Here is a 26,412-nt window from a genome sequence, read left to right as displayed (position 1 = left end):
CCCCTCAGCAGGCAATGGTGTACCTTCGAATGTTTTTCTGCCATGGCAAAGTGTCTCATAGAAAACCATCTGTGTGCCATTCGGAGTCGGCTTAAAACTGTTGATCCCTCCATTTGAGGAACAGCATAAATAGGTGCAGGGACACGACCAAACACTTCACAGAAGTGTGCGCGCGAATTATTTATTAATTTATTCATGAATTGGCTGTATAAAGCTGTGTGAACTTCACTGAGTTTTAACTTTTCGCTTACGGGAATTATCCAAGCAACTACTGTTTCACTAAAATTTATGTGTGCTTATAACTTTAAAAAGACCCTGCTTACACTAAATCAAATTTTATTTAATTAAAACCAAATCAGCACCGCCAAAAATAGCGTCTTTCGACTTTGGTGAAGCACCCGCAAACTTTGAAGACTCCGTCTCTGTGAATTGCCTTATTTCTTCGGGTGATATGCCGCTTGATATCGAGTGGTTGTTCAACGGCGACGCGGTTAATTATTTTGCTGGCGTGAATGTCATAAAAGGTGGTAAGCGCACTAGTGTGCTGACTATCGACTCAGTGCATGCGGGACACGCGGGAAACTACACTTGTATTGCACGCAATAAGGCCGCCACGGATGCGTACTCAGCACGGCTGATTGTCAACGGTTACTCGATTTCGATTTCTATTCTATAATTTTGAGTTTCGATATGCTTTTTTCATTAGTAATGTAATTTGTAGTAATTTACTTCCTTCATTCCATAAAAGTCCCTCCCAAAATTACACCTTTCGACTTTGGCGAGGAGCCGGCGAATGTTGAAGACTCTGTTTCGATTACTTGCCTCATTTCCTCCGGTGATTTACCAATTGATATTGAGTGGCTGTTCAATGATTATGCAATAAGTTCGTACTCGGGCGTAACTGTTTTGAAAGGTGGCAAGCGCACCAGTATGCTGACTATAGACAACGTACATGCGAGACATGCTGGAAAATATACTTGCAAGGCGAAAAATTATGCAGCTGCCGTGAATGACACGGCTGAATTAGTAGTTAATGGTATATGCGATTAAAGCAGATAAACTAAGTAGCGCTGAATAGCTATTGGTTTTCTTGTAGACTTTTATAATTCTAATTTTTTTAAATTTTCTTATCATAATTTTCCCTAATTATACCTTAACCTTCCCTTCCATCATCAGTCTCTCCTAAAATTGTACCCTTCGATTTTGGTGAGGTTCCTGCTAATTTTGAAGACTCTGTCTCAGTGAATTGCCTCATTTCCTCCGGCGATATGCCTTTAGACATCGAATGGTTATTTAATGGTGAGCCGGTTAATTATTTTGCTGGCGTAAATGTGATGAAAGGCGGCAAGCGCACAATTCTGTTAACCATTGACTCAGTGCATGCAGGTCATGCAGGAAACTACAGTTGCAGAGCGCGTAATAAAGCTGCTACGGACATGTATTCAGCACAGCTAATTGTTAATGGTTACTGTATACATTTTTTTAATAATATTTTTTTAATTTTTTTTTTCAATTCAATATTTTTGTATGTGTGTTTGGATTGTTAATATAAAATAATAAAATTTTTAATTTTTATCCTTTCACAAGTCCCTCCAAAAATAATACCCTTCGATTTTGGTGAGGAACCAGCCAATGTTGAGGACTCGGTGTCGGTTACTTGCTTGATTTCTTCCGGTGATTTACCAATCGATATTGAGTGGCTATTCAATGATTACGCCATTAGTTCATACTCGGGTATTTCGGTTATGAAAAGTGGCAAGCGCACGAATATTTTGACAATCGACAATGTGCATGCCAGGCATGCTGGCAAGTATACTTGCAAGGCGAAAAATTATGCAGCGGCCGTAAATTACACAGCTGAATTGGTGGTTAACGGTATATACGACGAAATGAAGCGGCTTTCAATCACGCTGAATTGTGCTGAATAGCGCTGAATAACTTATTTGTGCAACATTTATAATAGAATTTTAGTTTTTTGTATTTTTATTTTTGTTTTAATATAGAATGCATTGCATTTCCCAAAACACCTCTGAAAAGTGTCCAATAAGAAAAATCTACAACAACAAATATGCATAAAAATTAAAAAAAACAAAATTCTTAATTAACACCTGCTTACTCCTCACACTTTTCCAGTGGCCCCTAAGATAGCGCATTTCGACTTTGGCGAAGCACCTGCGAATTTTGAGGATTCCGTCTCTATTAACTGCCTCGTATCTTCAGGTGATCTGCCACTCGATATTGAATGGCTGTTCAACGATTATCCTCTCAATTCATACTCTGGCATTACAGCCACGAAAATGGGCAAACGTTTGAGTGTATTGATGATAGATTCGGTAAATGCGCGGCATGTTGGAAATTATACCTGTAAAGCTAGAAATCTATGGGCGTCGAGTAGCTATACAGCGCAGTTGATTGTGAATGGTAGTTAAAAAAAAATACATAATTCAGTAATATTAATATTTTTGTTTTGTTTTTGATTTGTTTTCTCAATATTCTTGTTATTTTTTGATCCGTGCCTAAAAAAAATCCTTTTCCAATATATAAAAATTCTCATTCACTGAAAAGCATGTTCAGTATCATTCCCGCATTTCAATGCTTTTGTTATGCTTTTGGTAATTGTTTTTAGGCTAGGTGAATAAGCGCTGAATTGGGTATAGTTTGTTATTTATATACTGCCTTGTAGGCAGTGCTTTATTTTGTAAAGTTCTGCATATTCTTACTGCGCTGAATTGTGATTTTGTTGTAATTATGTTGTGACACATTTGATTCAAAGTTTTTTACGTTGAAAATATGCGTCTAAGCATGTTGCTTACAAAACATAGTTAGCTGAATAAACTGTAAAGTGTATAAAATATATAAAAACATACTTACAATATGAAACATCTACACTACAAAATAATTTTACTTGAATATTTACTTCGATAGATAATTAGGCTCAACTAGTGTACTATAATTTTTTTTAATGATATGCTCCCATATTTTCCCATGATATTTCAAATAATATATTTTAGTGTATTTTGTGTTGTATTTTTCCATGATGTGCTGAATAGCTGAATTCAATAGATGTGGAGTTGGCAGACAAAATTTTCGAGGCGCTGAAAAGCTAGCCTTGTGAAGAATTTAAATCAATGAATTTTAATTATAAGCAGATATGTTTCCATGAGGTGCTGAATAGGAGAATCTAATAGCTGAGGTGTTGGTAGACGAAATTTTCGAGGCGCTGAATAGCTAACTTTATGAAGAATTTAAATGAGTGAATTCAATTTGCAGCAAATATTTTTCCATGAAGTGCTGAATAGCTGAATTCAATAGTTGTGGTGCTGTTAGACTGAATTTTCGAGGCGCTGAATAGCTAACCTTATAAAGAATTGAAACCAGCGAAGTCGGTTTTGATGAAAATATTTTTCCATGAAGTGCTGAATAGATGTGGTGTTGGTAGACTAAATTCCCGAGGCGCTGAATAGCTAACCTTATAAAGAATTTAAATCAGTGAATTCTAATTATAAGAAACTATGTTTCCATGAGATGCTGAATAGCTGAATTCAAAAGCTAGGGGTTGGTAGACTGAATTTTCGAGGCGCTGAATAGCTAGCCTTATGCAGAATTTAAATCAGTAAATTCAACTTTGATGAAAAAATTTATCCATGAAGTGCTGAATAGCTGAACATATTCTGCATTTAAGAAAAGTAATTTTCACATATTAAGTTCTGAAAATTGCATTTGTGTGAAAAATAGTTGCCTACGAAATAATTATAAGCAGTCTGAAGAAAAAAAAATTATAAAAAATATATAAAAAAAATAAAGAAATATCTCTCAAACAAATTACATCTCTTATTCTAAAATTACCTTCAAAATTTTACCCACCCAGTACCACCAAAAATCACGCACTTCGACTTTGGCGAAGAGCCTGCAAATTTCGGCGATTCGGTTACCGTACAATGCACTATTTCGAAGGGTGATTTGCCGGTCGACATTACTTGGCTATTCAACGACTATCCGATTAACGATTATTTGGGTGTGACAACATCGAAAATTGGCAAAAAAGTAAACGTGTTGACAATCGACTCAGTGAATGGCAATAACGCCGGCAACTATACGTGCAAGGCGCGCAACGAAGCACAAACGACGGAGTATACGGCTGTGTTGGTTGTCAATGGTGGGCGGTGAAATAATTAAATATGAAAAAGAGAGCCTAGAAATTAAGATTTTTTCGCTATCAATTATTATTTCTTTGAATTAATGTATAGTAATTAGTTTTCTCCTCTCTGTGACTTACTAAAAACCCATCTCTTTAACTCGCTCACTTTCCTGCGCTTTTACTTATTCTCACATCTCCTCTCTCCTAAAGTGCCTCCACAAATATCTCCCTTCTCTAGCGGCAATCAAGCCGTGCACATCGGCCAATACATAACCTATCAGTGTACCATTACCGAGGGCGACTTGCCGCTCAACATACTCTGGACCTTCAACAATCAACCGCTGATCAATGCCGATGATCAGGATATATTGATTTCGAAATTGGGGCGCCGCAGCAGTGTTCTAACCATTGAGAATGTAAGCGCGCGACATGCAGGCAACTATAGTTGCCATGGCTCGAATGAGGCGGGCAAAGCCAGTTACAGTACACAGCTGAAAGTTATAGGTCATTCAAAGAATTAAGAATAATCTTAAATAGTGAAATGAAAAAATTTGCTGTTTTCTTACTTTCTCAAATTTATTATTTACATAAAATATTTATTGATGTTTATTTCTGCTCCACTAAATTCTATACATCCCTTTCTTTTCCTTCTATTAAAATAACCGCTTTTAGTTTTACCACGCATCACACCCTTTGCTTTCGAGGAGGGTCCCGCTCAGACGGGCCAATATCTCACTTTGCATTGCTCAGTGCCCACTGGTGATTTGCCGCTCGTCATTGAGTGGACGCTAAATGGCGAGCTAGTTAGCGAGGCGCTTGGCGTGTCCACAATGACAGTGGGTCGTCGCAGCAGTGTACTGACCATTGAATCGGTTGATCATCAACATGCTGGGAATTTCACTTGCAATGCAAGTAATCGTGCGGGCGTGCAGAGTTACTCAACTGAATTGAATGTTTATGGTTAGCGAGCTTAATAGAAAATAATGCTATTTGTATAAAAAAAAAATATGAAAGACTTAGTTAAAAAATAACTAACAAAAGTGTCGTGGCAGCTACTAACCACTTGTTAATCGCTTTGAAATTACATTTTGGTAATGTAGAAAATTAAATATGTAGAAAAAAATTTACTTGCTGGCTACTAAATACTCTCCGCTATTCTCGCTATTCCCTTTTTCTTTATCTCTCGCTCTCTTCCTTTATCTCTCCGTCACTGAGCACTAAAAAGAGACTAGTGTTTCTGTTTGTCCAAATTTGCTTGCTATGAAAAGAAAACTACGTTTAACGTTTGTAAACCTTTTGCCTAGAATTGCCGGCAAAACACTCGAAGAAAAATTTTGCATGTTGAGCACAAAAACAGTTTTCCAGTGCACAAAGATTTTGCCAATGCCGCACCATTTTAAAACTAATATATTCTTAAAATATTAATTTATTATTGTGTATAATATAAAGGGCTACGTACTGCTTCGTGAGCTAAAGGTGGGTCCAATTTTGGAACTGATTCTCGTCAAGGGCGCATGCTTTCCTTGGATCTCAAAACCGATGTAGACGGATGTAACAACTCATTTATTACAGATAGGAACTAGAACTCCAGAAATCAAATGGGTAAAATCAAATGCGTCCAATCTGACATTTGTCAATGAAAGTTTTACGCTATTTAATGTACTCAACCTCGTGAACATTTTCGAAAATGATTTTTTTTTATCAGCAGCATCAACACTTTGATTTACAACTTTGCTATGTAATACCCTCAACATTTTCTGTATTTTAAAGACATATAAAAGATCTAGTGACGCCTAGATGACAGTAGTGAATAATTTACCTTTTCTTATGTCATCATTGACATTTTTCAAGTAGGCTACACCAAAGAACAACGCGTTAAACTGATTGAAACTTATTAAAAAAAAGGTTGATCTTCAAAAACAATATGTAAATCGCGAATATCGTGAAATTTTTAGTGAAAATAATCATCCGAGTTAGTCGACAATTTAATGATGGTTGATGAAGAAATTCTAAAAAACTGATTCTGTCGAGGATAGAAAAAGCACTCGTAGAGAAAAGACTATACTTTCTATTGAGGATATTGCTGCTGTAGCGTAGAGTATTGCTGAACAACCTTCAACATCGAAAGCTCGACGTTCTCAACAATTAGGCATTCATGAATCGACTAATTTTTGGATTTTACAAGATTTGCATTTGCATCCTTACAAAATTGAATTAACACAAAAACAGAACTCAACAGCTCATTAACGTAATTTTTTGTTGTTGTTTTCTCGAAGGCGATATATTGATAATAAAGGTGATTGTCAAAGCAAACGCAGCCTACGTATTGGCTTTAAATTTTGATGATTTTTAGAAGAAATTTGATGAATTTTAGAACAATGATTGAAAAATATGGTTTTTTTATTATATATTAATTAATTGAAAAATTATTTTTTTTTGTTTTTAAATTGTTTTTTTAATTTTGACGATTTTTAGAAAAACAAAATTAAAAAAAATAATTGAAAAAAAAAATTTAATTAAAAATTGAAAAATTAAATCTAAATTTTTTTTTTATTTCAATCAAAAAAAAAATAAATAAAAAAAATTTTAATTTCAAAATTGAAAAGAATTGCAAAACTGATTGTATGGCGTCACCGTAAGGCTATAAGATTTGTTGAAGATTTTTCTAAGAGTCTCATGCAGTTAAAAGTTTTTGGTTTTTATAAAAAGCGGAAAACTAAAAAATAATTCTTATGCATTTAACACTTTTTTAATACTTTATCCTCTATTTTTCTTACTGATCTCCTAAATCTTGTCTGTCGATATAAAAACGTACAGGAAATCTATTTATAATGCCGTTTGATGATTTTTATTCTGCTTTTAAGCATTCCACATGACATACATTTTTTTGGTATTTTAGAAGATTATTGAAGCTTAATATGTAGGGAGAACTTTTAGGACAGAAATTCCTGGAAAAAAATTAAATGAAAAATCAAATTGGCAACATTTTGCATACACTAACTAAATCTCTATTAAATTTTCTTTCACCTTCTTACATGCGCACATTAAAAAAATCAAATCTTCGAAAAATTTAGTACTACCCAAAATCGCGCCCTTTAACTCTGGCGCAGATGCATTTTTCCCCGGCGATTACTGTACCCTACAATGCTCTATAATACACGGCGATCATCCGCTTTTGGTCTATTGGTACTACAATGGTTTGCCGCTGAATGAAAGCTATGCGCAGCTACGTGGCATAACTATTTCGAAAATGGGCTCACGCAGTTCAGCTTTAACTATTGAATCGATAGACGGCGCGCATGCGGGCAATTACACCTGTTATGGCAAAAATGCGGCTGGTGTAACGAATTATACGGCCCAATTAATTGTGAATGGTACAATGAAAGCGGAAGAAATGTTAATTTAAGATACAGTTTTTTATGTTTGCTACTTCTACTTAGAACTGTTTTTAAGTCACTTTTTTCTATTCGTACATTTTTAATTTTTTGGTTTTGTATTTTATTTATGTGCTTCAAATCGTCCGACGTTGCAACTGTCCTCAATCAACTATCCAAAATTGGTGTGCTATTAAAACTCCCACATCACTTACATCGATCTGCATCTATTATCGATTACTACTTACATCGATCTAATTGATTCATTATCATTGTTTCCCATCCCATCCCTCATTTCCTTACTCTCCTTCCCTTTTACATATGGAATTCATCTTAGTGCCACCAAAACTTGCGCCGCTCCCTACCAACGCCGATTCGCCACTCTTTGTGGGCGATTATTTCCAGCTCACGTGTGCGGTTGTGCATGGCGATGCGCCCTTCAACATAACCTGGTACTATAATGACGAGCCGGCCCGCTTGGTCGATGGCATCATGATTTTAATGCACAGCAAACGTAGTAGTTCGCTCAATATTGAAAGCGTAAGCGGTGAACATGCGGGCAAATACACATGTATGGGTGCAAATCGTGCTGGATATACAACAGTGTCGACGAGTTTAACAGTGAAGGGTTTGTGAATACGCTAAGTTAGTATTTACATAGAATAAACATAGTATTAGTGGAGAGCGGCAAAATCTGTTAGTTTTAAAATAGTTTTAGTACAATAATAATTTGTAATGGCTGCGGACGCACTTCAATTCTTGTGGAATGGCTTAACTAAGTGTTTTTAGTTTTAGTGCAAGACGCGTCACAACACGAAATAGTGTTGCATATTGTTGGGCGCTTACAGGCATATGTTCGTGTGCTAGTGCGGGCATTTCTTCTTTAGTTTAGTATGTCTTCACTTAATAATGCTTATAATACCTGTGGTGTTTTGTCCTTAAATGTTTGCTGAACTACACAATTCCATTCCCAGATGTTTGTCGATGCTGAAATTTCTACGTGGGCCTCAAGTTTTGTGTGAATATCAAAATTTTGTAAAATAGTGCTGTTAGCTCAAAAGTGTGTAAAAATAAAAATTATGGAAATATGAATGTAATTTAAAGGGAGAATTTTCTTAAAATAGTCCTGTTAGCCCAAAATCTGTAAAAATAAAAAAATATGGAAATAAGAATTTGATTTGAAGAGGGAAATAAACTCAAAAGTATGCAAATAGGCATACGGCTTAATAAATATTTTTGTCTGTTTATTTTTTACTCCCTTCTAAATTGACTCAATACATTTTTTACTGAGTCACAAACTCAAATTGAAGTGTTTGATAAAGTTGCGTCATTAAATGAAGTCTTCTTAAACGGCTAAAAATAACAATAAACTATAATTTCATAATTTATAAATTTTTAAATACCTTTTGGGCTACATCACTTCCTCTTTTTCTCTGTAAGCATTTGTTTCATCAGACAATTTTTTCACCACTCACCTTCTCATCTCTTTCATATGAACGTGCACTTATGTACATATTTATGTATTTGTCTCTTTTACCACGCACTGCCCACATCTCTGCTCCCTCCCACTTATGTAACTTCTTGTGCTGCATACAGAACTCCCCCAACTTGAGCAATTCCATTTCAATGCGAACGGTGTAAATGGCGGTCAGGCGGTGCGTGTCATGTGCATGGCTATCTCCGGCGACTTGCCCATCGATATACATTGGCTAAAGAATGGCCAACCCTTGCTACGTTCCATTTATCATAAAATTGATGAGTACACGTTGATATTGTCGCTGCGTCAAACTACTATCAGCGATTCGGGGAATTATACGTGTGTTGCTCGCAATGCGGCGGGTGAGGCGCGTCGCTGGTCGGTGTTGAAAGTGAAGGGTGAGGGTGTTGCAGAATGAATCTAAGCATGCTATCTGCGTTATGCGCAGATTATAAATCCTTGTTTTGCTTTGCGTTTTTGTAATTCCGTTATTGTTTAAAGTTCCAAGAGGATTGCGAGTATCAGACGAAAGACTTAAGCAGCGAACTTGATCTGAAGTTCTAGTGCTGCTGCGGTTATGATATGGGAAGTTGACGAGTTTTCAAGAATAATATAAATGTTTTAGGGATAAAACTAAAATATGAATATAAAAAAATATTGAAATAAAAATTTACATATATTTTTAGAGTAAAAGAAAAATTTTTTTTAAGTAAGCAATAATAATAATAAAATTTTGTTTTAAATAAGCAAAAAAAAAATATTTAATTTAAAACAAAAAGTAATAATAAAAGTTTTAAAATCAACTATTCTTAAACCCTACAATTTTCAATTGCAAAATTCTTTTTGAAATTTTCAAATACCAATTATTCATATTCCCTCATCTTCTAACTACTTGCAATCGTTTTCTCAACCTCAAAGAAATCCCATTTCTGGCCAAACTCTCCATATCGGCCACCTCCTGCCATATGGGCGATTATGTTCAGCTGACTTGTATTGCCAGCAAGGGCGATTTGCCTATATTATTTAAATGGTATTTGAATGAGAAGCACATCAGCGGAGATTTGGCCACTTTGGCAAGCGTGGGCGAGCATACAAGCCTTTTGTTAATCAATAATGTCACATCGCAGCATACGGGCCGCTATACGTGTGAAGTCTCCAATGCGGCGGGCAGCGCCAATAAGACTGCGCTGCTGACGGTGAATGGTAGGCAAAGAGAACTTGGCTATTAAAAACTGTACAGATTTTATAATACTCGAATTTTCAAAAATTTAAATTTTTTCTCTATTTAACAAAAATAAAAAATAAATAAATTAAAAAAAAAAAATTGTTAGAAATAAGGCTTGAATTATGGCAAAGCAGAAATAACTTTTTTATAAAATTTCAAAATCTTAACTCTTACAACATACTAATTCTAAAATAATAATAAAACAGTTTTAAATAAAAATCTTCACTTTTTTATGCGAGAAAATAAAATAGCAAAAAAACCAAAAAGCTTAATAAAAATATTATTTTTTTAAATGCACGTATTTTGTGAATTTGGCTGATAGAAATTAGTAGAAGCAAAGTGTATAAAATTAATGGCGCAAAATTAATCATCTTATTAAAAAATTTATAATTTTTGCAAATTGCATCGTACGCCAATCATATTTAACCCTTGTGAACTACACACCTGCTGTATACAAACAGACACGTAATGGAGCGCGTAAAGATCAACATAAAAATTTTCATCACTCAAAATTATTATTTTTTATTGAGTAAAAATGTTATCCAAAAACAAAATTGGATGATTAATTTTGCGCCACCATATGTCTGTACAGTTCAAAATTAATGAGTAGGTGATAGAAAAAATTATACATTTTTAAGCTCAATTCAAATTTATGAATTTCTAGACTGAATAAAATTATTTTGTAGCTTAAACTTAACTGTTTTTTTAAACAAAAATATTTATCAGCCGCACAATTTTTTAAAACAGTTTTTTGCCTACCACACAACGCAAGTATGTATTAAAAAATATTTGTATGAGAAGTTGATTTTAAAATGCATTTTTTGAACGACTTTCCCAAAAAAGGTTTTTTAATTTTATTTATTAATTAGGAATTCAGGTTTTTTGGCTTGAAAACGGCCTTATATTATATAAAAGGGGTTCTCAGGACTTTTGAAAAGCGTGCACACATGCATATGTACGTATATATGTATGCCTTTTTGATATTGGTGTATGGAAATATTTTGTTCCTGAATTATTTTTGACACAAACTCCTTAATATGGGGACATTTTTTGAGCGAAAGCAATTTCGAAATTTCGTTTGATCAAAAAAAAAAAAAAAAATATTTTATGGAAATTGTTTTCTTCTTCTCATGACATTTTTTTTTCTTCTCATGGATCCTCCTAAATCCATATATAGACACATTTTCTGAACTGCAAGAAATTTGCGTTTCACTCTTTTAAAAATCGGATGCAAAAATTTCCGCGCTGGTAACTTTTTGTATATACATTTTCTTATTTCCGAAAAAAAAACGAATGGCGTACTCGCGGCATAAAGCTTGTACAAATTTATTTAAACTAATCGCAAGTTATATGAAAAATATAAATACTGTTTTTGTTAACATGGATGTTGTGGACAAATCTATCGAAAATACTGGCTTGGGTATTACAGTTTTTTTGTTTTTTTAATTGCGTATGATTCATTCATCAGCAACTCATGTATGAAAAGTAAATGGCAAAACAGCTCAAATTCGCAACAACAAATAATATCACTTGAAGCACAAACACGCTACACATACACATACTTTGCGCATACACACACAATGGCACCCAGAATACATATAGCTGCACCCGAAGCACTCCTTTAATAAATATAAGCTACACCAACACCAAAAAATGCAAGAAAACTATTAAAGTTTTGCATTAAACCAAACAACAAAAAAATAACAAAATAACAAAATTCAGCGAAAACACTGTGCAACACTGGGTATGGAAAATGCAACAAAATACTCTATACTAAAAATTGCTTCAGCCTTTTGTTTATTTATTAAAAAATATTTTCTTCTAATTTTTTAATTAATTAAATTAAAATTTTGTTCAAGTTTAAAGCATTTAATTTTTTGATTTATTAATTGCATTTGATTTTTAATATCTCAAAAGAATTTTGTGCTAATTGGCAAACGGTTTTTGTTTTTCAATTGAAAATGCAATTAGTAAACAGTTGAAAAAAAAGAGAATAAGAATATGTAAAGCGAATTTTGTAAATGTGCGCAGCAAACGAATGCATTTTGTAAGAATATACAAATCTATCTTTCCTACTTTAAAAACATCCCTCTGTGCCTCCTCGCTTACCAACAGCAAATTCTCTGTAAAATGCTTTTTAACACACTGTTACATTTGATCAGAGGATTTGTGAATGTTAAATATTAACATTGTCAATTATATATTAATAACACTAATAATAATATGTAATCATTTACAACTTCTCTGCCTGTAACATATCTCACTTTGTACATTAACATAATATGTAAACTAACTACTAACAACTAACAGCAAAACATCAAAACATCAAACAGTAATAACATTGCCACCCACTGCTAATAAGAGCACTCTGTATCTGCCTCTACATTGAATATGTGCAGGGCTTCGTATTACTCGGCTATCATGAATGTAAAATATTTGCAGCTGTAAATAGCAGCTCGGCTTCGTTGTCCATATATACAGTGTTCAAGTTTCTGTTGAATGATCTAACAGTATGTACAAACGCCGGTCAACAACATTACATTTTACCTATTAACACAGCTGTGTGCATATTCGTATTCGACACAAAACACAGCTTTTCTCCCGATACGCGCTCATCCATTCTGATCACTACTCGGTCTCTTCCACTCTTGCAATTCCTGCCCATCTCATGTACCATCCGCACCCCAAAAAGTATCCTGTCTTTAATTAACTTTCATTTTCATTAACAACTCATAATTTGTATACAAACGAAAATTATCTAGTGTTAATTGATGCTGAGGGAAATATTATATCAAGAAAATGTTTGCAAATGTATGCAAGAGTTCATAGAAATTAAAATAGCTTTAATTTACTTTATAAAATAAAATTTTGATAACGAAGTTTTGATTATAAAGTGTTTTAAATATATTTAACTCATGAATTTATTAAAATTTAAATTAAAAAATCATCACTCTCTCAGCAACGCTTAACAATTCGTTTTACGCATGCGCTGTACAGATTTTGAAACTTTCATTTCAATTAATATTTTATTTTCAATTAATCCACTAAAATTTCGTTGTCCTTTTTGCCTTCTGTTTGTATAAATGTAGCTTGATGCTTTCTTTGGTTGTAGTTGAAAAAAAATTTTTTTATTTGCATAGCTCTTAAGCGTCGGTATTTGCAGAAAATTTTGATGTTGATGATTATTCCGGAAAAAGCTATGAAGCTGTTGAATAAATTTGAAGAGAGAGTATTTAATAGTTGAGGGAGAAAAAAATACTATTTAAAGGAAATGAAGTTCGGTCAATTGCCGTTTCATTTAAATATTCAAACTTGATATCAATTTAATTTCAAACATCTGACTGCATAGCAAATGCCTGCATAAAAAACTTTTATTCTTGGGAAATTCATATATTAAAATTTTTCAAAATATTAAAAAAAATCCCAACTCTCTTTAACAAATCGATCCCAAATCTGAAAATCCATTTTGCATGAAAATTGCAGATGCCTTTGAATTATTTTCTTTCATGAACTAATTGAGGAGCCGAGATTTACGACTGATAATTTAAAATTTTTCACCTCGATTTTAAAATTAAAACCACGTTTTTGTAAAAATTTATGCTATTTCATATTTAATAAAAAAATTATTTTAAGCAACTTTTGCCAGTATTCCCGAAAAAATTTCCAATTTAGCTCTTCATTTTGTGAAGCAGTGGCATAAATCTCCTCTTTATTGCACATACGACGCATTACAGTTATTTCTCGTGTAGAATTTAAATCAACCTTGAAACTGTTTAATTCTAAGCCTCTAAGTGTAATTCTGCGCAGCGTAATTCCAAGAGATTTCTCCTTCAGTTAAAAAAATTAAATAACTTTAAGTTAATTTCACAGCACTCTTTTCTTTGTCAGGACAGACTAGCAAGTACACTACTCAGACATAATTAAGCACATTGCTCTCAATACACATTTTTCTCACGGAAAAATTTTTTCAATTTCAGCCAAGTTTAAAAATTACATTTATCGCTGAGCCAGTGCTTAATGAAAATTCCAAACGAAGGCAAATTCTGCAGCCTTTCCAACGCGAAGGAGACTGCCCCTCTCTTCTGCCATTACTTATGGTTTACTGGTCTGGGCTACTCACAGAAGTGAATTGGTGCAAAAATTTTAAAACAATAAACTTTATAAATGCCCTGAATTCATTTCAGTTAAAAATAAAGTTTAAAAATTAAGCGCAATTGAAAGCACACTTCTGTAGGCTTCAAAATATATTCAAAAATTTAATAAGTTCAATCCATGAGAATGTTTTACGTATAAAATTATTTCTACAATTATTTCTATCAAATTATTCTTAAATTTATGAGCTCAGCCCATGAGAACTTTTTACGTATACAAAAATTTGCACAAGAATTGAGCCAACAGTCGCTTCATTGAGTCTAAATTATCGGAAGTCGATGGTTATTGGCAGCGACGTCTCTCATTAGGCATCGCTTGCATAGTTCCTTGATTACTTGTGATTTCGACAGAAATATCTGTTTTCTAAAGACAAAAACTATAAAATTACTATATTTCAATTAGCAAAAATGTTTTAATTAAATAAAAATTAAATATAAAACAAATAAAGGTTAGAAATTATGAGTTTTCATTTTTTGTAAAGATTTCTTATAAAGATATGGGAGTCATCGAAACATCAAAATTTTCGTAAGTACATTGAGGTAAAGTGAAATGGTAAAAATAGAATTGTTAGTATATTTAAGAAAAAAGTTTTAAATTTAAAGAAAAAATTGCAATTTTAAAGAAAAAAGTTTTAATTTTAAAGAAAAAATAAATGCAATAAATTGCATTCCTCTTATTAAAAAAATATATTTTCTCTCAAAATCAAAAAGAAAAAAATCTCCGAAAGTCTAATCGCAATAAAAATTACCACTTCACTTCACCTTCGTCGTCCGTCCGTCCGCTTTATGGATTCTTCTAAACCTTACCGCATGCTTTCTAAATGTACTTTTTTAACCAAGAAACTCGATGAAATATGCTAATATATTATTTTTCTATTCACTTTACGAAAAACCAACTTCAACTTAAAACACAACAGTGCCACCCAGATGGATACTCGAACCCACCGACAAAGCTTTTGCACAAGGCTCCGATGCTAAGGTTGAATGCAAGGCTGATGGCTTCCCCAAACCACAGGTTACATGGAAGAAAGCCGTTGGTAAGTAAATAAAGATAAAAGAACAGGGATAGACAAATATAAATTGTATGGACCTGAAGGGTAAATTAGAGAGGAAATTAAAAGTAATATAAAAATAAAAACAACTAGTAAAATGTATAATAAATAAATTTAAATATACATAAAAAATATATATATTATAAAAAATAAAAATGAAAAATAACTTATAAATAAAAAACAAATAAAATAAATAAAAACGAATAAAAACAAAATAAAATAAAATAAAATTTAATCAAGTAAAATTAATTCAGAGGAAAAAAAATTGAAAATAAAAAAATTAAAAAAATAAAAATAAAAAAAAAAAATTAAAAATAAAAATTGAATCAAACCAATTAAAAATAATAAGAATAATTAAAAAAAAAAATTAAACAAAAAATAAAAAATTAAATAGAAAAAAACTAAATTAAATTAAATTAAATCAAATTAATCAACCCAAGTAAAAAAACAAGAACAAAAAAACAAATAAAATGAAACTAAATAAAATAATAAAAAATAAATAAAATAAAAATAAATCAATTTAAATTAAACCAGATAAAATAAAATTAAATTAAATGATCTAAAATGATATAAAATTAAATTAAATCAAATCAAATTAATCAACCCAAGTAAAAAAAAGAAATAAAACAAAAAAATATAAAAATAAATGAAACCACATAAAATAACAAAAAATGAGTAAAATAAAACTAAATCAACTTAAATTAAATTAAACAAAAAATAAAAAATTAAATAGAGAAAAACTAAATTAAATTAAATTAAATCAAATTAATCAACCCAAGTAAAAAACAAGAACAAAAAAACAAATAAAATGAAACTAAATAAAATAATAAAAAATAAATAAAATAAAAATAAATCAATTTAAATTAAACCAGATAAAATAAAATAAAATTAAATTAAATGATCTAAAATGATATACAATTACATTAAATCAAATCAAACCAAGTAAAACAAAAAAAAAAAATTTTAAATATAAAATAACAAAATCTAAATTAAATCTGGACTGCGCAATCAAATGTTAGTAACTTACCCACAATCCACATTCCACTCTCAATATGTAAAATGCTCATATCGAGCAGGCATTTGCTGTGCAGTTGTCCCGGTCTAGCCAGAAGTCGACTCGCTCTTCTAGGCTCTCCAACAATTGACAATCTTTCAGTACTATCGAACCTGAAAATCGAGTCTCTCATCAAATTCTCGAAACGAATTAATATCTTTGACCGAAATCTACAATAAAAATCTCGGTTAGGTGGGGAAATCATATAACATAATGAGCTCTAGGGCAATACAACGGACCCAACTCGCAGTCTATGTGGCACTCCGATGCGGGTTCACCCTTAAACCAACCAACCAACCAAATGATCTAAAATGATAATATATATTATAAAATTAAATTAAATCAAATCAAACCAAGTAAAAAACTAAATAAAATAATAAAAAATAAATAAAATAAAAATAAATCAATTTAAATTAAACCAGATAAAATAAAATTAAATTAAATGATCTAAAATGATATAAAATTAAATTAAATCAAATCAAACCAAGTAAAAAAAAAAACAATAAAAAAATTTTAATAAAATACGATGAAACCACAGGAAATTTTATAAAAATTAAAAAATAAATAAAATAAACCTAAATCAAATTAAGCCAGATGAAAGGAAATAACATTAAATTAAATCAAACCAATTAACAAAAAAAAAAAAATTAAAAAAATATAAAATAACAAAATCTAAATTAAATTACATAAAATGGAATCACATAAAATAAAAATAACAAATCAAATTAATCAACCCAAGTAGAAAAAAAAAAACAAAAAAAGAAATAAAACAAAAAAAAAACATAAAAGTAAAAGAAACCAAATAAAATAACAAAAAATGAGTAAAATAAAACTAAATCAACTTAAATTAAATTAAACCAGAAAAAATAAAATTAAATTAAGTCAATCCAAATAAAAAAAAAAAAAAAAACAAAAATAAAATAAAATAAAAAATAAATAAAATCAAAATAAATGAAATCAAATCAAATCACACCAATTAAAAAAATAAAGTAAAAATAAAATAACAGGTTTCGTTTCACTAAAATAATAAACATAAATAATAAAATAAATTATATATATAAAAAAATATGCAAAATAAAATCAATAAAAATTAATAAAAAAATCAAATTAATAAATAAACTTAAATAAAATAAAATTAAATCAAATCAAATCACACCAAGTAAAAAAATTAAATCAAATTAAAAAATAACACGAAATCACATAAAATTACATTAAAAAAAATGAAATAAAACTAAACCAAATTAAATTAAAATTGAATGAAAATAAAATAAAATTAAATAAACGAAGGAAAGCAAAATAAAATTACAATTAACTAAATAAAAACAAAAATAGAAAAAATAAAATAAAAACATAAAATATAATAAAATGAATCAAAAATAAGAAAACTAGCACTGATTAAATTATTGTGCAAAGTACATTTATTTTCATTCCATATACACTGTCATTTTTATTTATTGCTAATCTTTTACACTTTTCTCCCTTCAACTCAGGCGATAGCCCCGGTGAATACAAGGATCTGAAGAAGAACGATAATATTCGCGTTGAAGAAGGCACCCTGCACATCGACAATATTCAAAAGACCAACGAAGGCTATTATCTCTGTGAGGCTATCAATGGTATTGGATCTGGACTTTCAGCCGTCATTATGATTAGCGTACAGGCACCACCAGAATTCACCGAAAAACTTCGTAATCAGACCGCACGCCGTGGCGAACCCGCTGTGCTGCAATGCGAAGCTAAGGGCGAGAAACCCATTGGCATACTCTGGAACATGAATAATGTACGCTTGGACCCCAAGAATGATAATCGCTACACAATTCGCGAAGAAATTCTCTCCACCGGTGTCATGTCGAGCCTCTCCATTAAACGCACCGAACGTTCCGACTCAGCGCTCTTCACTTGCTTGGCCACCAATGCTTTCGGTTCGGACGACACTAGCATTAATATGATCATTCAGGAAGTGCCCGAAATGCCCTACGCCTTGAAAGTTTTGGATAAATCTGGACGTTCTGTACAATTGAGCTGGGCTCAACCCTACGATGGCAATTCACCACTGATTCGCTACATAATTGAATTCAAACGTTCACGCGCAAGCTGGGATGAAGTGGATCGTGTTATGGTGCCCGGACATACTACCGAAGCGCAAGTGCAAAAATTGAGTCCTGCCACCACCTACAATATACGCATTGTGGCCGAGAATGCCATTGGTACTTCGCAATCATCGGAAGCTGTGACAATCATTACCGCAGAAGAAGCACCCTCTGGCAAGCCACAAAATATCAAAGTTGAACCAGTGAATCAGACTACACTGCGCGTCACCTGGAAACCACCAGCACGCTCCGAATGGAATGGTGAAATATTGGGCTACTACGTTGGCTACAAACTATCGAATACCAATTCGTCATACGTTTTTGAGACTGTTAACTTTTTGACTGAAGAAGGCAAGGAACATAGCTTGGAATTGAATAATTTGCGCGTGTATACACAGTATTCGGTTGTGATACAAGCATTCAACAAGATCGGCGCTGGTCCATTGAGCGAAGAAGAGAAACAATTCACTGCCGAGGGCACACCCAGCCAACCACCAAGCGACACTGCCTGCACAACATTGACCTCGCAGACCATTCGCGTCAGCTGGGTGAGTCCACCACTTGAGTCGGCTAATGGTGTTATCAAGACCTACAAAGTGGTGTATGCGCCCAGCGATGAGTGGTATGGTGAGTATCAAGGACGGAGCAATTAAAACCAATCGTACAACGGTATGATTGAATTTTCAGTTCTGGGAAAACAAAAAAAAAAAAAATTATATTTTGAAGGGGCCAAAATTGGTTTAGATGATTTAAATTGAGATACAATTTGTTTGACTTATGAGTATTGACCAGCTCTTTCAGAGAGAGTTCACACAGTGATTTTTATAAGAAAATAATTGATAAGATCCAGGGTTTACGTGGGTAAGGTTAGGTCCAAGAGTAGGATTACTTGGACGAAGAAATCAAATTCATCCTTTGTGATAACATTACAAAGGAAGTAAGGTGAACTAAACCGATAGAACGGAAGAACAGAGACGAGGCGGTGGGATAAGTAGCGGGTTGAGTATTTGTAGATTACAAACAATGACTGAGTTACAGTCCGCTTAAATCAGGTCTCACCGGTTTGGGTACCAGAACATGAGGGACACGAAGGAAACGAAGGAAACGAGAAGGCAGACTTTTATGCCAAAAAAGGGGCAGAAGGGCTATTTATTGGGCCAACTACATTTTTCGGCTTTAACAAAAATAATATAAAACAGGAAACCAAAAAATGGATCTAAACTAAAATCAGGGAACACTCGAACGAACAAGCGGCCTTAATCACTCCAAAAATTTTTTGAACTTCAATGCCAACAGAGCGAAATCTGCTCTAACCCTAGATAAAAAGGGCCTCAGATTACTCTGTGGAGCACTTACAGATCACTTTGCCTGTAATAAACACTTTAACTCAATAGGATTATCTAGTATAAGATTCTGCAGGTTCTGCTGTGGTGAAGAGGAGTCTATGGAACACTTAATCACTAACTGTGAGGCATTAGGTCACAGGAGACACAGAATCCTGGGCTCGTACCTACTAGAAGAGGAAGGCCTACAATTGCTCCCTTCTAAAGAGCTGGTTCGATTCCCCTGTATACTAAATAAATATAATTAAGTAATTAGGGGCGCACAATAGATCAATCTGGTCGCAGTGCATAAAGGCCTTAGCCTAACCCGTACAACCATTACCATTACAGTCCGCTTTATGTTGTTGATGAAGTTGATCAGATTTTTAACTGCAAGGCCTGATTTATCAGCTGGCTTAGCAAAGAAATGAGAACCAAGATGCCTAAATCTTAGCCCCGCGAGAGAAGGACAGCTAAGGAGAATGGGCTGAGATGATTCCACCTCAACCTCCATATAGCTGACGCAAAACGGACTCGAAGTAATTTCAAGTCTCACAGCATGCATACGTCGCGAATAGTGCCCTTTGAGGACACCCACGAAATTCGAGAGCTGAGCTTTTGTGAACTTCAAAACGCTTGCGATCCCCACGTGGTCAGAAGAATTTCGTAACCTTATTAGTTTGTGTGCTTGTCCAGCGCTCGCTGAGTTGCCACGTAGCCAATATTTCCAGTAGCATACCGCAGTTGGTCAAGAGGATCCCAATCGTCTCCTTTCGCGGGGAAACTTCCTCACAGGTCCCTTGTCTAGCCAGCTGATCCGCCTCGCAGTTTCCTGTACCCAGATGAGTCTTAGGCCAAAGAATTTGGATGCGATCGAAAGTGAAGCAAGGCACTCCCTAACCAATTTCGTGTGCACCGTGATTGACCTCTGGGCCTTGATTGCCACTTGATTATCGGAGTAAGTATTTACTTTCTCTACAGTTATTATGCAAGTGAGTAGTTGCAGCCACCAGCTCAGGGATCAGAAATCGAAAATATGTTTCAATAACCCCGACAGTCGGTTCCGTTACCGTTACCGTTACCGGAACGACCTTACTTTATATCCGGCCAGGGACCGTCACTCTAGCAGCATTCCCCGTATATGTATGGAAAATGTGTTTGCTGCTATAACAACAACATATTTAGAGATTAATCCAAAGGTGAATGCAAGGCTCGTTCAACGTTCAGGTTTTCGAAGAAGGCCGCCAAGGCCATAAATCATTTAGCGTGCACCACGCGGAGGCGATCTGCCCTACACCCCTAGGATTTATAAAAATAAATTGTAAAAATAATTGTTAAAAATTTTCTTTTTATGATCAGACAAAATAAAAACACAGTAAAAATTAATTTAATTAAATAAAAAATTAAAATCTATCGATAATAGTAGGCCTATAAATTAAAATCTTGATAATAAGGAAAGTTCACACGGTAATTTCAATATATTTCTGATTTTCTGCAACGAAATCGTTTTTCATTGAAAAAAATCTCATTATTTTCTCACTCAAAGATGACACCAAGCGTCACTACAAGAAGACTGCCTCCTCAGACACCGTTTTGCATGGCCTCAAAAAGTTCACCAATTACACCATGCAAGTACTCGCCACCACCGCTGGCGGCGATGGCGTACGCAGCGCACCCATCCATTGTCATACTGAACCAGATGGTAAGAAAACTGCTTGAATAATCTATGATTTATAAAACTTATTAAAAAAATTGTATTGCACGCCACCAGTTCCCGATGCACCCACCGATGTGAAGGCCTTAGTCAAGGGGCAAGCTGCCATACTAGTTTCGTGGCGCCCACCAGCACAACCTAACGGCATCATCCAACAATACACTGTCTACTCCAAAGTCGAGGGCGCTGAGGGTGGACCCAAGAGTCAGAAAATACCACATTATCAAATGAGTTATGAGGCCACTGAATTGGAAAAGAATAAGCCTTACGAATTCTGGGTCACCGCTAGCACCAACATCGGCGAAGGTCAGCCCTCAAAGAGCATTGTTGCCATGCCCAGCGATCAAGTGCCCGCCAAGATTGCCTCATTCGATGACACTTTCACCGCCACCTTCAAGGAAGACGCTAAAATGCCATGCTTGGCTGTAGGTGCACCACAACCTGAGATCACCTGGAAGATTAAGGGTGTTGAGTTTACTGGCAATGATCGCATGCGCGTACTGCCCGACGGTTCGTTGTTGATCAAATCGGTTAATCGTCAAGATGCTGGTGAATATTCGTGTCATGCCGAGAATTCGATTGCAAAGGACTCAATTACACATAAATTGATTGTACTTGCGCCGCCACAATCACCACAAGTATCGCTCTCGGCCACCACCACCGATTCGCTAACCGTAAAATTGAAGCCACATGAGGGAGACACTGCACCATTGCATGGCTACACACTGCACTATAAGCCAGGTGAGTGGAGGAAGGGAAGTGCTGGAGAGTCGATTTATTAATTAATTCTCACACAGAATTCGGCGAATGGGAAACTGCTGAGGTCTCTGTTGATGCACAGAAGTACACCATTGAAAATCTGCTCTGCGGTTCACGCTATCAAGTCTATGCTACCGGTTTCAATAAGTGAGTAGTTGGTGCAATCAAATATTGCTTGCGAACGCTTTAATGTGCTTTTCTCGCCTACATTTTGCAGCATCGGCGCTGGCGAAGCTTCGGACATACTGAACACACGCACCAAAGGCTATAAGCCCAAATTGCCAGAGAAACAGCGGTTTATTGAGGTTTCATCCAACTCGGTTTCACTGCATTTCAAGGCCTGGAAAGATGGCGGCTGCCCTATGTCTCACTTTGTTGTTGAAAACAAGAAGCGGTTGGTGTTGCTGCTAAAACCAGCAAAAACAGCTAAAACCAATAAAATCCGAATTCGATTTATTTTTATCTCTGGGAAAACACGTATTTGAACACCTTTTCTTGCCTTTTAGCGATCAAACTGAATGGAATCAAATTTCGAATAATGTCAAGCCTGATAATAACTACGTTGTTTTGGATCTGGAACCTGCCACCTGGTATAACCTACGCATTACAGCTCATAACTCTGCCGGCTTCACTGTTGCCGAATATGATTTCGCCACATTGACTGTGACTGGAGGTATTTATTTTCAGTTTTCCAATTTGCATTCATATTTGTAAATTTAAACATACATACATACATACATATATAGCTAATGATTGCCTTTACGAGTGCACATGTGTTGATGCATACAATGTACATATGTATGTGAAACACTCGTATGACATTTCGCATTGCTTTTGTACATACAAATATAGAACTACGGTGAAAGTGGGGAAAATGCTGTTGAACATAAAAGAAATGTTTGAAAAGAAAAAAATAAAAAAATTATTAAAAATATTCTAAAAAACAAAAATATAAAAATTTAATAAACAGAGTTTATTAGTCAAATACTGTGATTAAAAAAATATTACTTGAAGCTAAACAAAATTTAGATTTTCTTTTTGTATAAAAAAATGTTATATAAAAATTAAATTAAAATTTTTTTGTATAAAAAATTGTTTACTGAAGGCTAAAAAAAAAATGTTTGATTTTTTTGTTTAAACAAATGTTGCATAAACAAATTAAAATATTTTTTGTATAACAATTTTATTGCTTAAAGCTAAAAAAACAAATTTTGATTTTTTTTCTTAACAAAAACATGTTGTATAAAAAAATAGAAATTTTTTTGCATACAAATTTTATAACTTAAAACTAAAAACAAATTTTAATTTTTTTTTCTATAAAAAATATTGCATAAACAAATTGAAATATTTTTTGTATAAAAATTGTATTACTTAAAGCTAAAAAAACAAACTTTGATTTTGTTTCTTTAAAAAAAATGTTGCATAAAAAAGAAACGTAAAGAAGTATTTGTACAAAAGTGTTATTACAAGCGATTTTTTTTTTAATTAGCTTTAAGTAATAAAACAAATGTTTTTTTTCTATAAAAAAAATGTTGTATAAACAAATTAAACATTTTTTTTGTTTGTTGTTTTTGTTTTTTTGTATATAAAAAATCATTTACCTTTAAAGAGCAATTATTTTTTTTTTAGTATTTTAAGTCTGCAGGAATTTTTTCTGTTTTTCAAACATTTTTATATTCCTTATTAAAAACGCTTCGTTTTTTCTTAAACGAAATCAAATAGTCTTTTGGCCAATATCTAGTATTTGGAGCATAAATTTCCACAGCACTTTCCCCACTAATACAAATAACAAAAAAAAAGATAAAATTAAACGAGTTTGTTGTGGATATAAAATGTAGAAAAAATATTGCTAGTTGATGAAAGCACCCGAATGCTTTTCTGTTTGCAACTCGTCTGCCAATGCAAGAATTTCTAAAAACAAAAAAAAAAACGAAAAAAACGCTGTAAAGAATGAACCCAAAAAAAATTCACCACGAAGAAATGCAAAGTTGAATTTAGTAAATTTTTGCTTTTTATGCCAATTTCTGAATATTTTTTTGCAATGTAAAATACAATTTTGATTTCGTACCCACAAAGCACTTTAAAAAAATTGTGAAAATTTGTAAATTTTTGTAAAATATTTAAAAATACATATTTTCGGTCGAAACACTTTACTTTTTTGTATGCAAACTGCTATGCTGAATTTTTTAAGTTATTTCAAATTTTATTTAGTGAACAACTTTTTTTTGCAAGCGTTTTTATTTCTTTTAGCAAGTTTTAAATAAATGCAATTTAATTTTTTTTTTCGTTCTGGTAATGCAATGTAGACAAATGCCGAAAATATTGCGTTGAACCGCATATTGCTCGTATTCGTAAATATATTTATATTATTTTTATTGCGTAAATGCAATTTGTTTTTATCCCAACTCACCAACCACCTCAAATCACCTTAAAAATATAATTTGAAAAATTTTTTGAAAATATATTTTTTTTTAGAGAACCACAACCACTGCCACCACTACACTATGAAAAATTATCAAGGAGAAAAGTATTTCATTGTAGCGTACCTCGTCTAGAATTTCTGTAGTTTGAAAATGTAACAAAAAAACCCAAAAAAAAGTCGCATTGAGTCATTGATTTTAATTGCTTTTTTGAATTTTTTATTTTCCTCATAGTATTCTTGAACCTCTTTTCATGTTTGGTTGAGTTCAATTTCCTATTTTTATTGTATTAAAGTGAAACTTGCAAGAAGAAACATGTGTTGTTGTTCGTTAAACGATATAGAGTGTATGCCCTGTTATTTCTGACACCTACATGAAAACCATACCAGTATTTGTTGCCATATTTTTGTACATTCATGCATCCGTATCCGACTTTGTGGTAACTAATCTTATTTTTATCCAGCTGTGCATCGAAGTAAAACTAACATTTCACAAAATTCGTATCCGAAATAATCGACGAGGTCTAAGGCACGCCCCGTTTTTTTAATTCTTCATAGTGCGACCTAATATACGTGATCCTTTAACTCCTATTTGAAGCATGAGGTATCGATCCCTCCTCTTCGCCGACGGAAGCGGGTTTGTGCTAGGGATCTTAGTTCGTTCCTCGATAATCCAAGAGACTTCATTTAAGCGCAATTAAAAAAAAAAAATAAATAAATAAAGTACTGCTCGAGTCCTGGTCTTTAGCCGGATATAAATGAGAATTATTCCACAGTCGTGAGAATGCTTCACAAGTTGTTGTTATAATTCTTTTTCTTATCGCAATGTCCTCAGATATGCGAAGAGTACCTGTCCAATACTTCTTTCGGCGTTCACTGCTTTTGTGGCCGTGGGGTCTTTAATCACCTCTTCGCCGTCCTTTCAGTCCTTCGGGAACAGCTCATTTACTCATATACAAGATGGCGCAAAATTAATCATCCAATTGGAAAATTTATAAGTTTTGCAGATGATGTCGTACTTCAATCATATTTTACACTTGTGAACTAAGGAGCTGCAGTATGCAGACTAGCCATGGGCACCTTAAGTTCTAAAGAAAGAACTCCATTTAAAAAAAATAATGTTTATTTAGTAAAAAATGTATTCCAAATTGGTTTAATTTTGCTCCCCCTTATATTTTTTTATAGTAAAAAAGTTATGCAAAATTTGTTTTTGGGTGATTAATTTTGCGCCACCTTTTATTTTTATATAGTAAAAAAGTTATTCAAAATTAGTTTTTGGGTGATTAATTTTACGTCACCTTGTATTTTTATTTAGTAAAAAAGTTATTAAATCTTTGTTTTTGGGTGATAAGTTTTGCGCCATCTTGTATTTTTCTCTAGTAAAAAAAGTTATTCAAAGACAAAATTGGATGATTAACCATAATTACGCCACCTTGTATTTTTATTTAGTAAGAAAGTTATTCAAAATTTGTTTTTGGATGATCAATTTTGCGCCACCTTGTAATATCCTTTCTCAGACGGATTTTGAAACTGAAATGCTATTTACAAGTATATATTTTTCAACTACCTTTCTACCTTTTAAACCGTCAGTTGCTTTGCCTACCTACGAAGTTTAGTTTTCACGTTGCTATAACAAC

At 33.2% G+C, this 26,412-nt stretch overlaps 1 protein-coding gene across 12 annotated transcripts in view; it reads left to right on the top strand.

Moving 5' to 3' along the window:
• Positions 1–26,412, top strand: part of LOC129246049 (cell adhesion molecule Dscam2) — a 244,335-nt gene that overhangs the window by 181,226 nt on the left and 36,697 nt on the right. For 10 of the 12 annotated variants that reach the window (XM_054884561.1, XM_054884569.1, XM_054884565.1 and 7 more), the window contains 7 exons: positions 15,283–15,402; positions 17,962–19,188; positions 21,430–21,585; positions 21,655–22,338; positions 22,395–22,503; positions 22,574–22,750; positions 22,863–23,029. In XM_054884561.1, coding sequence (XP_054740536.1) covers positions 15,283–15,402; positions 17,962–19,188; positions 21,430–21,585; positions 21,655–22,338; positions 22,395–22,503; positions 22,574–22,750; positions 22,863–23,029 — 2,640 coding nt within the window. Of the gene's footprint in view, positions 1–4,810; positions 5,099–7,849; positions 8,141–15,282; positions 15,403–17,961; positions 19,189–21,429; positions 21,586–21,654; positions 22,339–22,394; positions 22,504–22,573; positions 22,751–22,862; positions 23,030–26,412 lie in introns of all 12 variants that reach the window. The other 2 variants (XM_054884562.1, XM_054884564.1) reach the window with 2 other exon arrangements.

This window comes from Anastrepha obliqua, chromosome 4, assembly GCF_027943255.1.
Source record: "Anastrepha obliqua isolate idAnaObli1 chromosome 4, idAnaObli1_1.0, whole genome shotgun sequence".
In the NCBI taxonomy this organism is placed as follows: Eukaryota; Metazoa; Arthropoda; class Insecta; order Diptera; family Tephritidae; genus Anastrepha; species Anastrepha obliqua.
The sequence above is the reverse complement of the archived record's forward strand: the minus strand, read 5'-3'. Positions and strand labels throughout refer to the sequence as shown.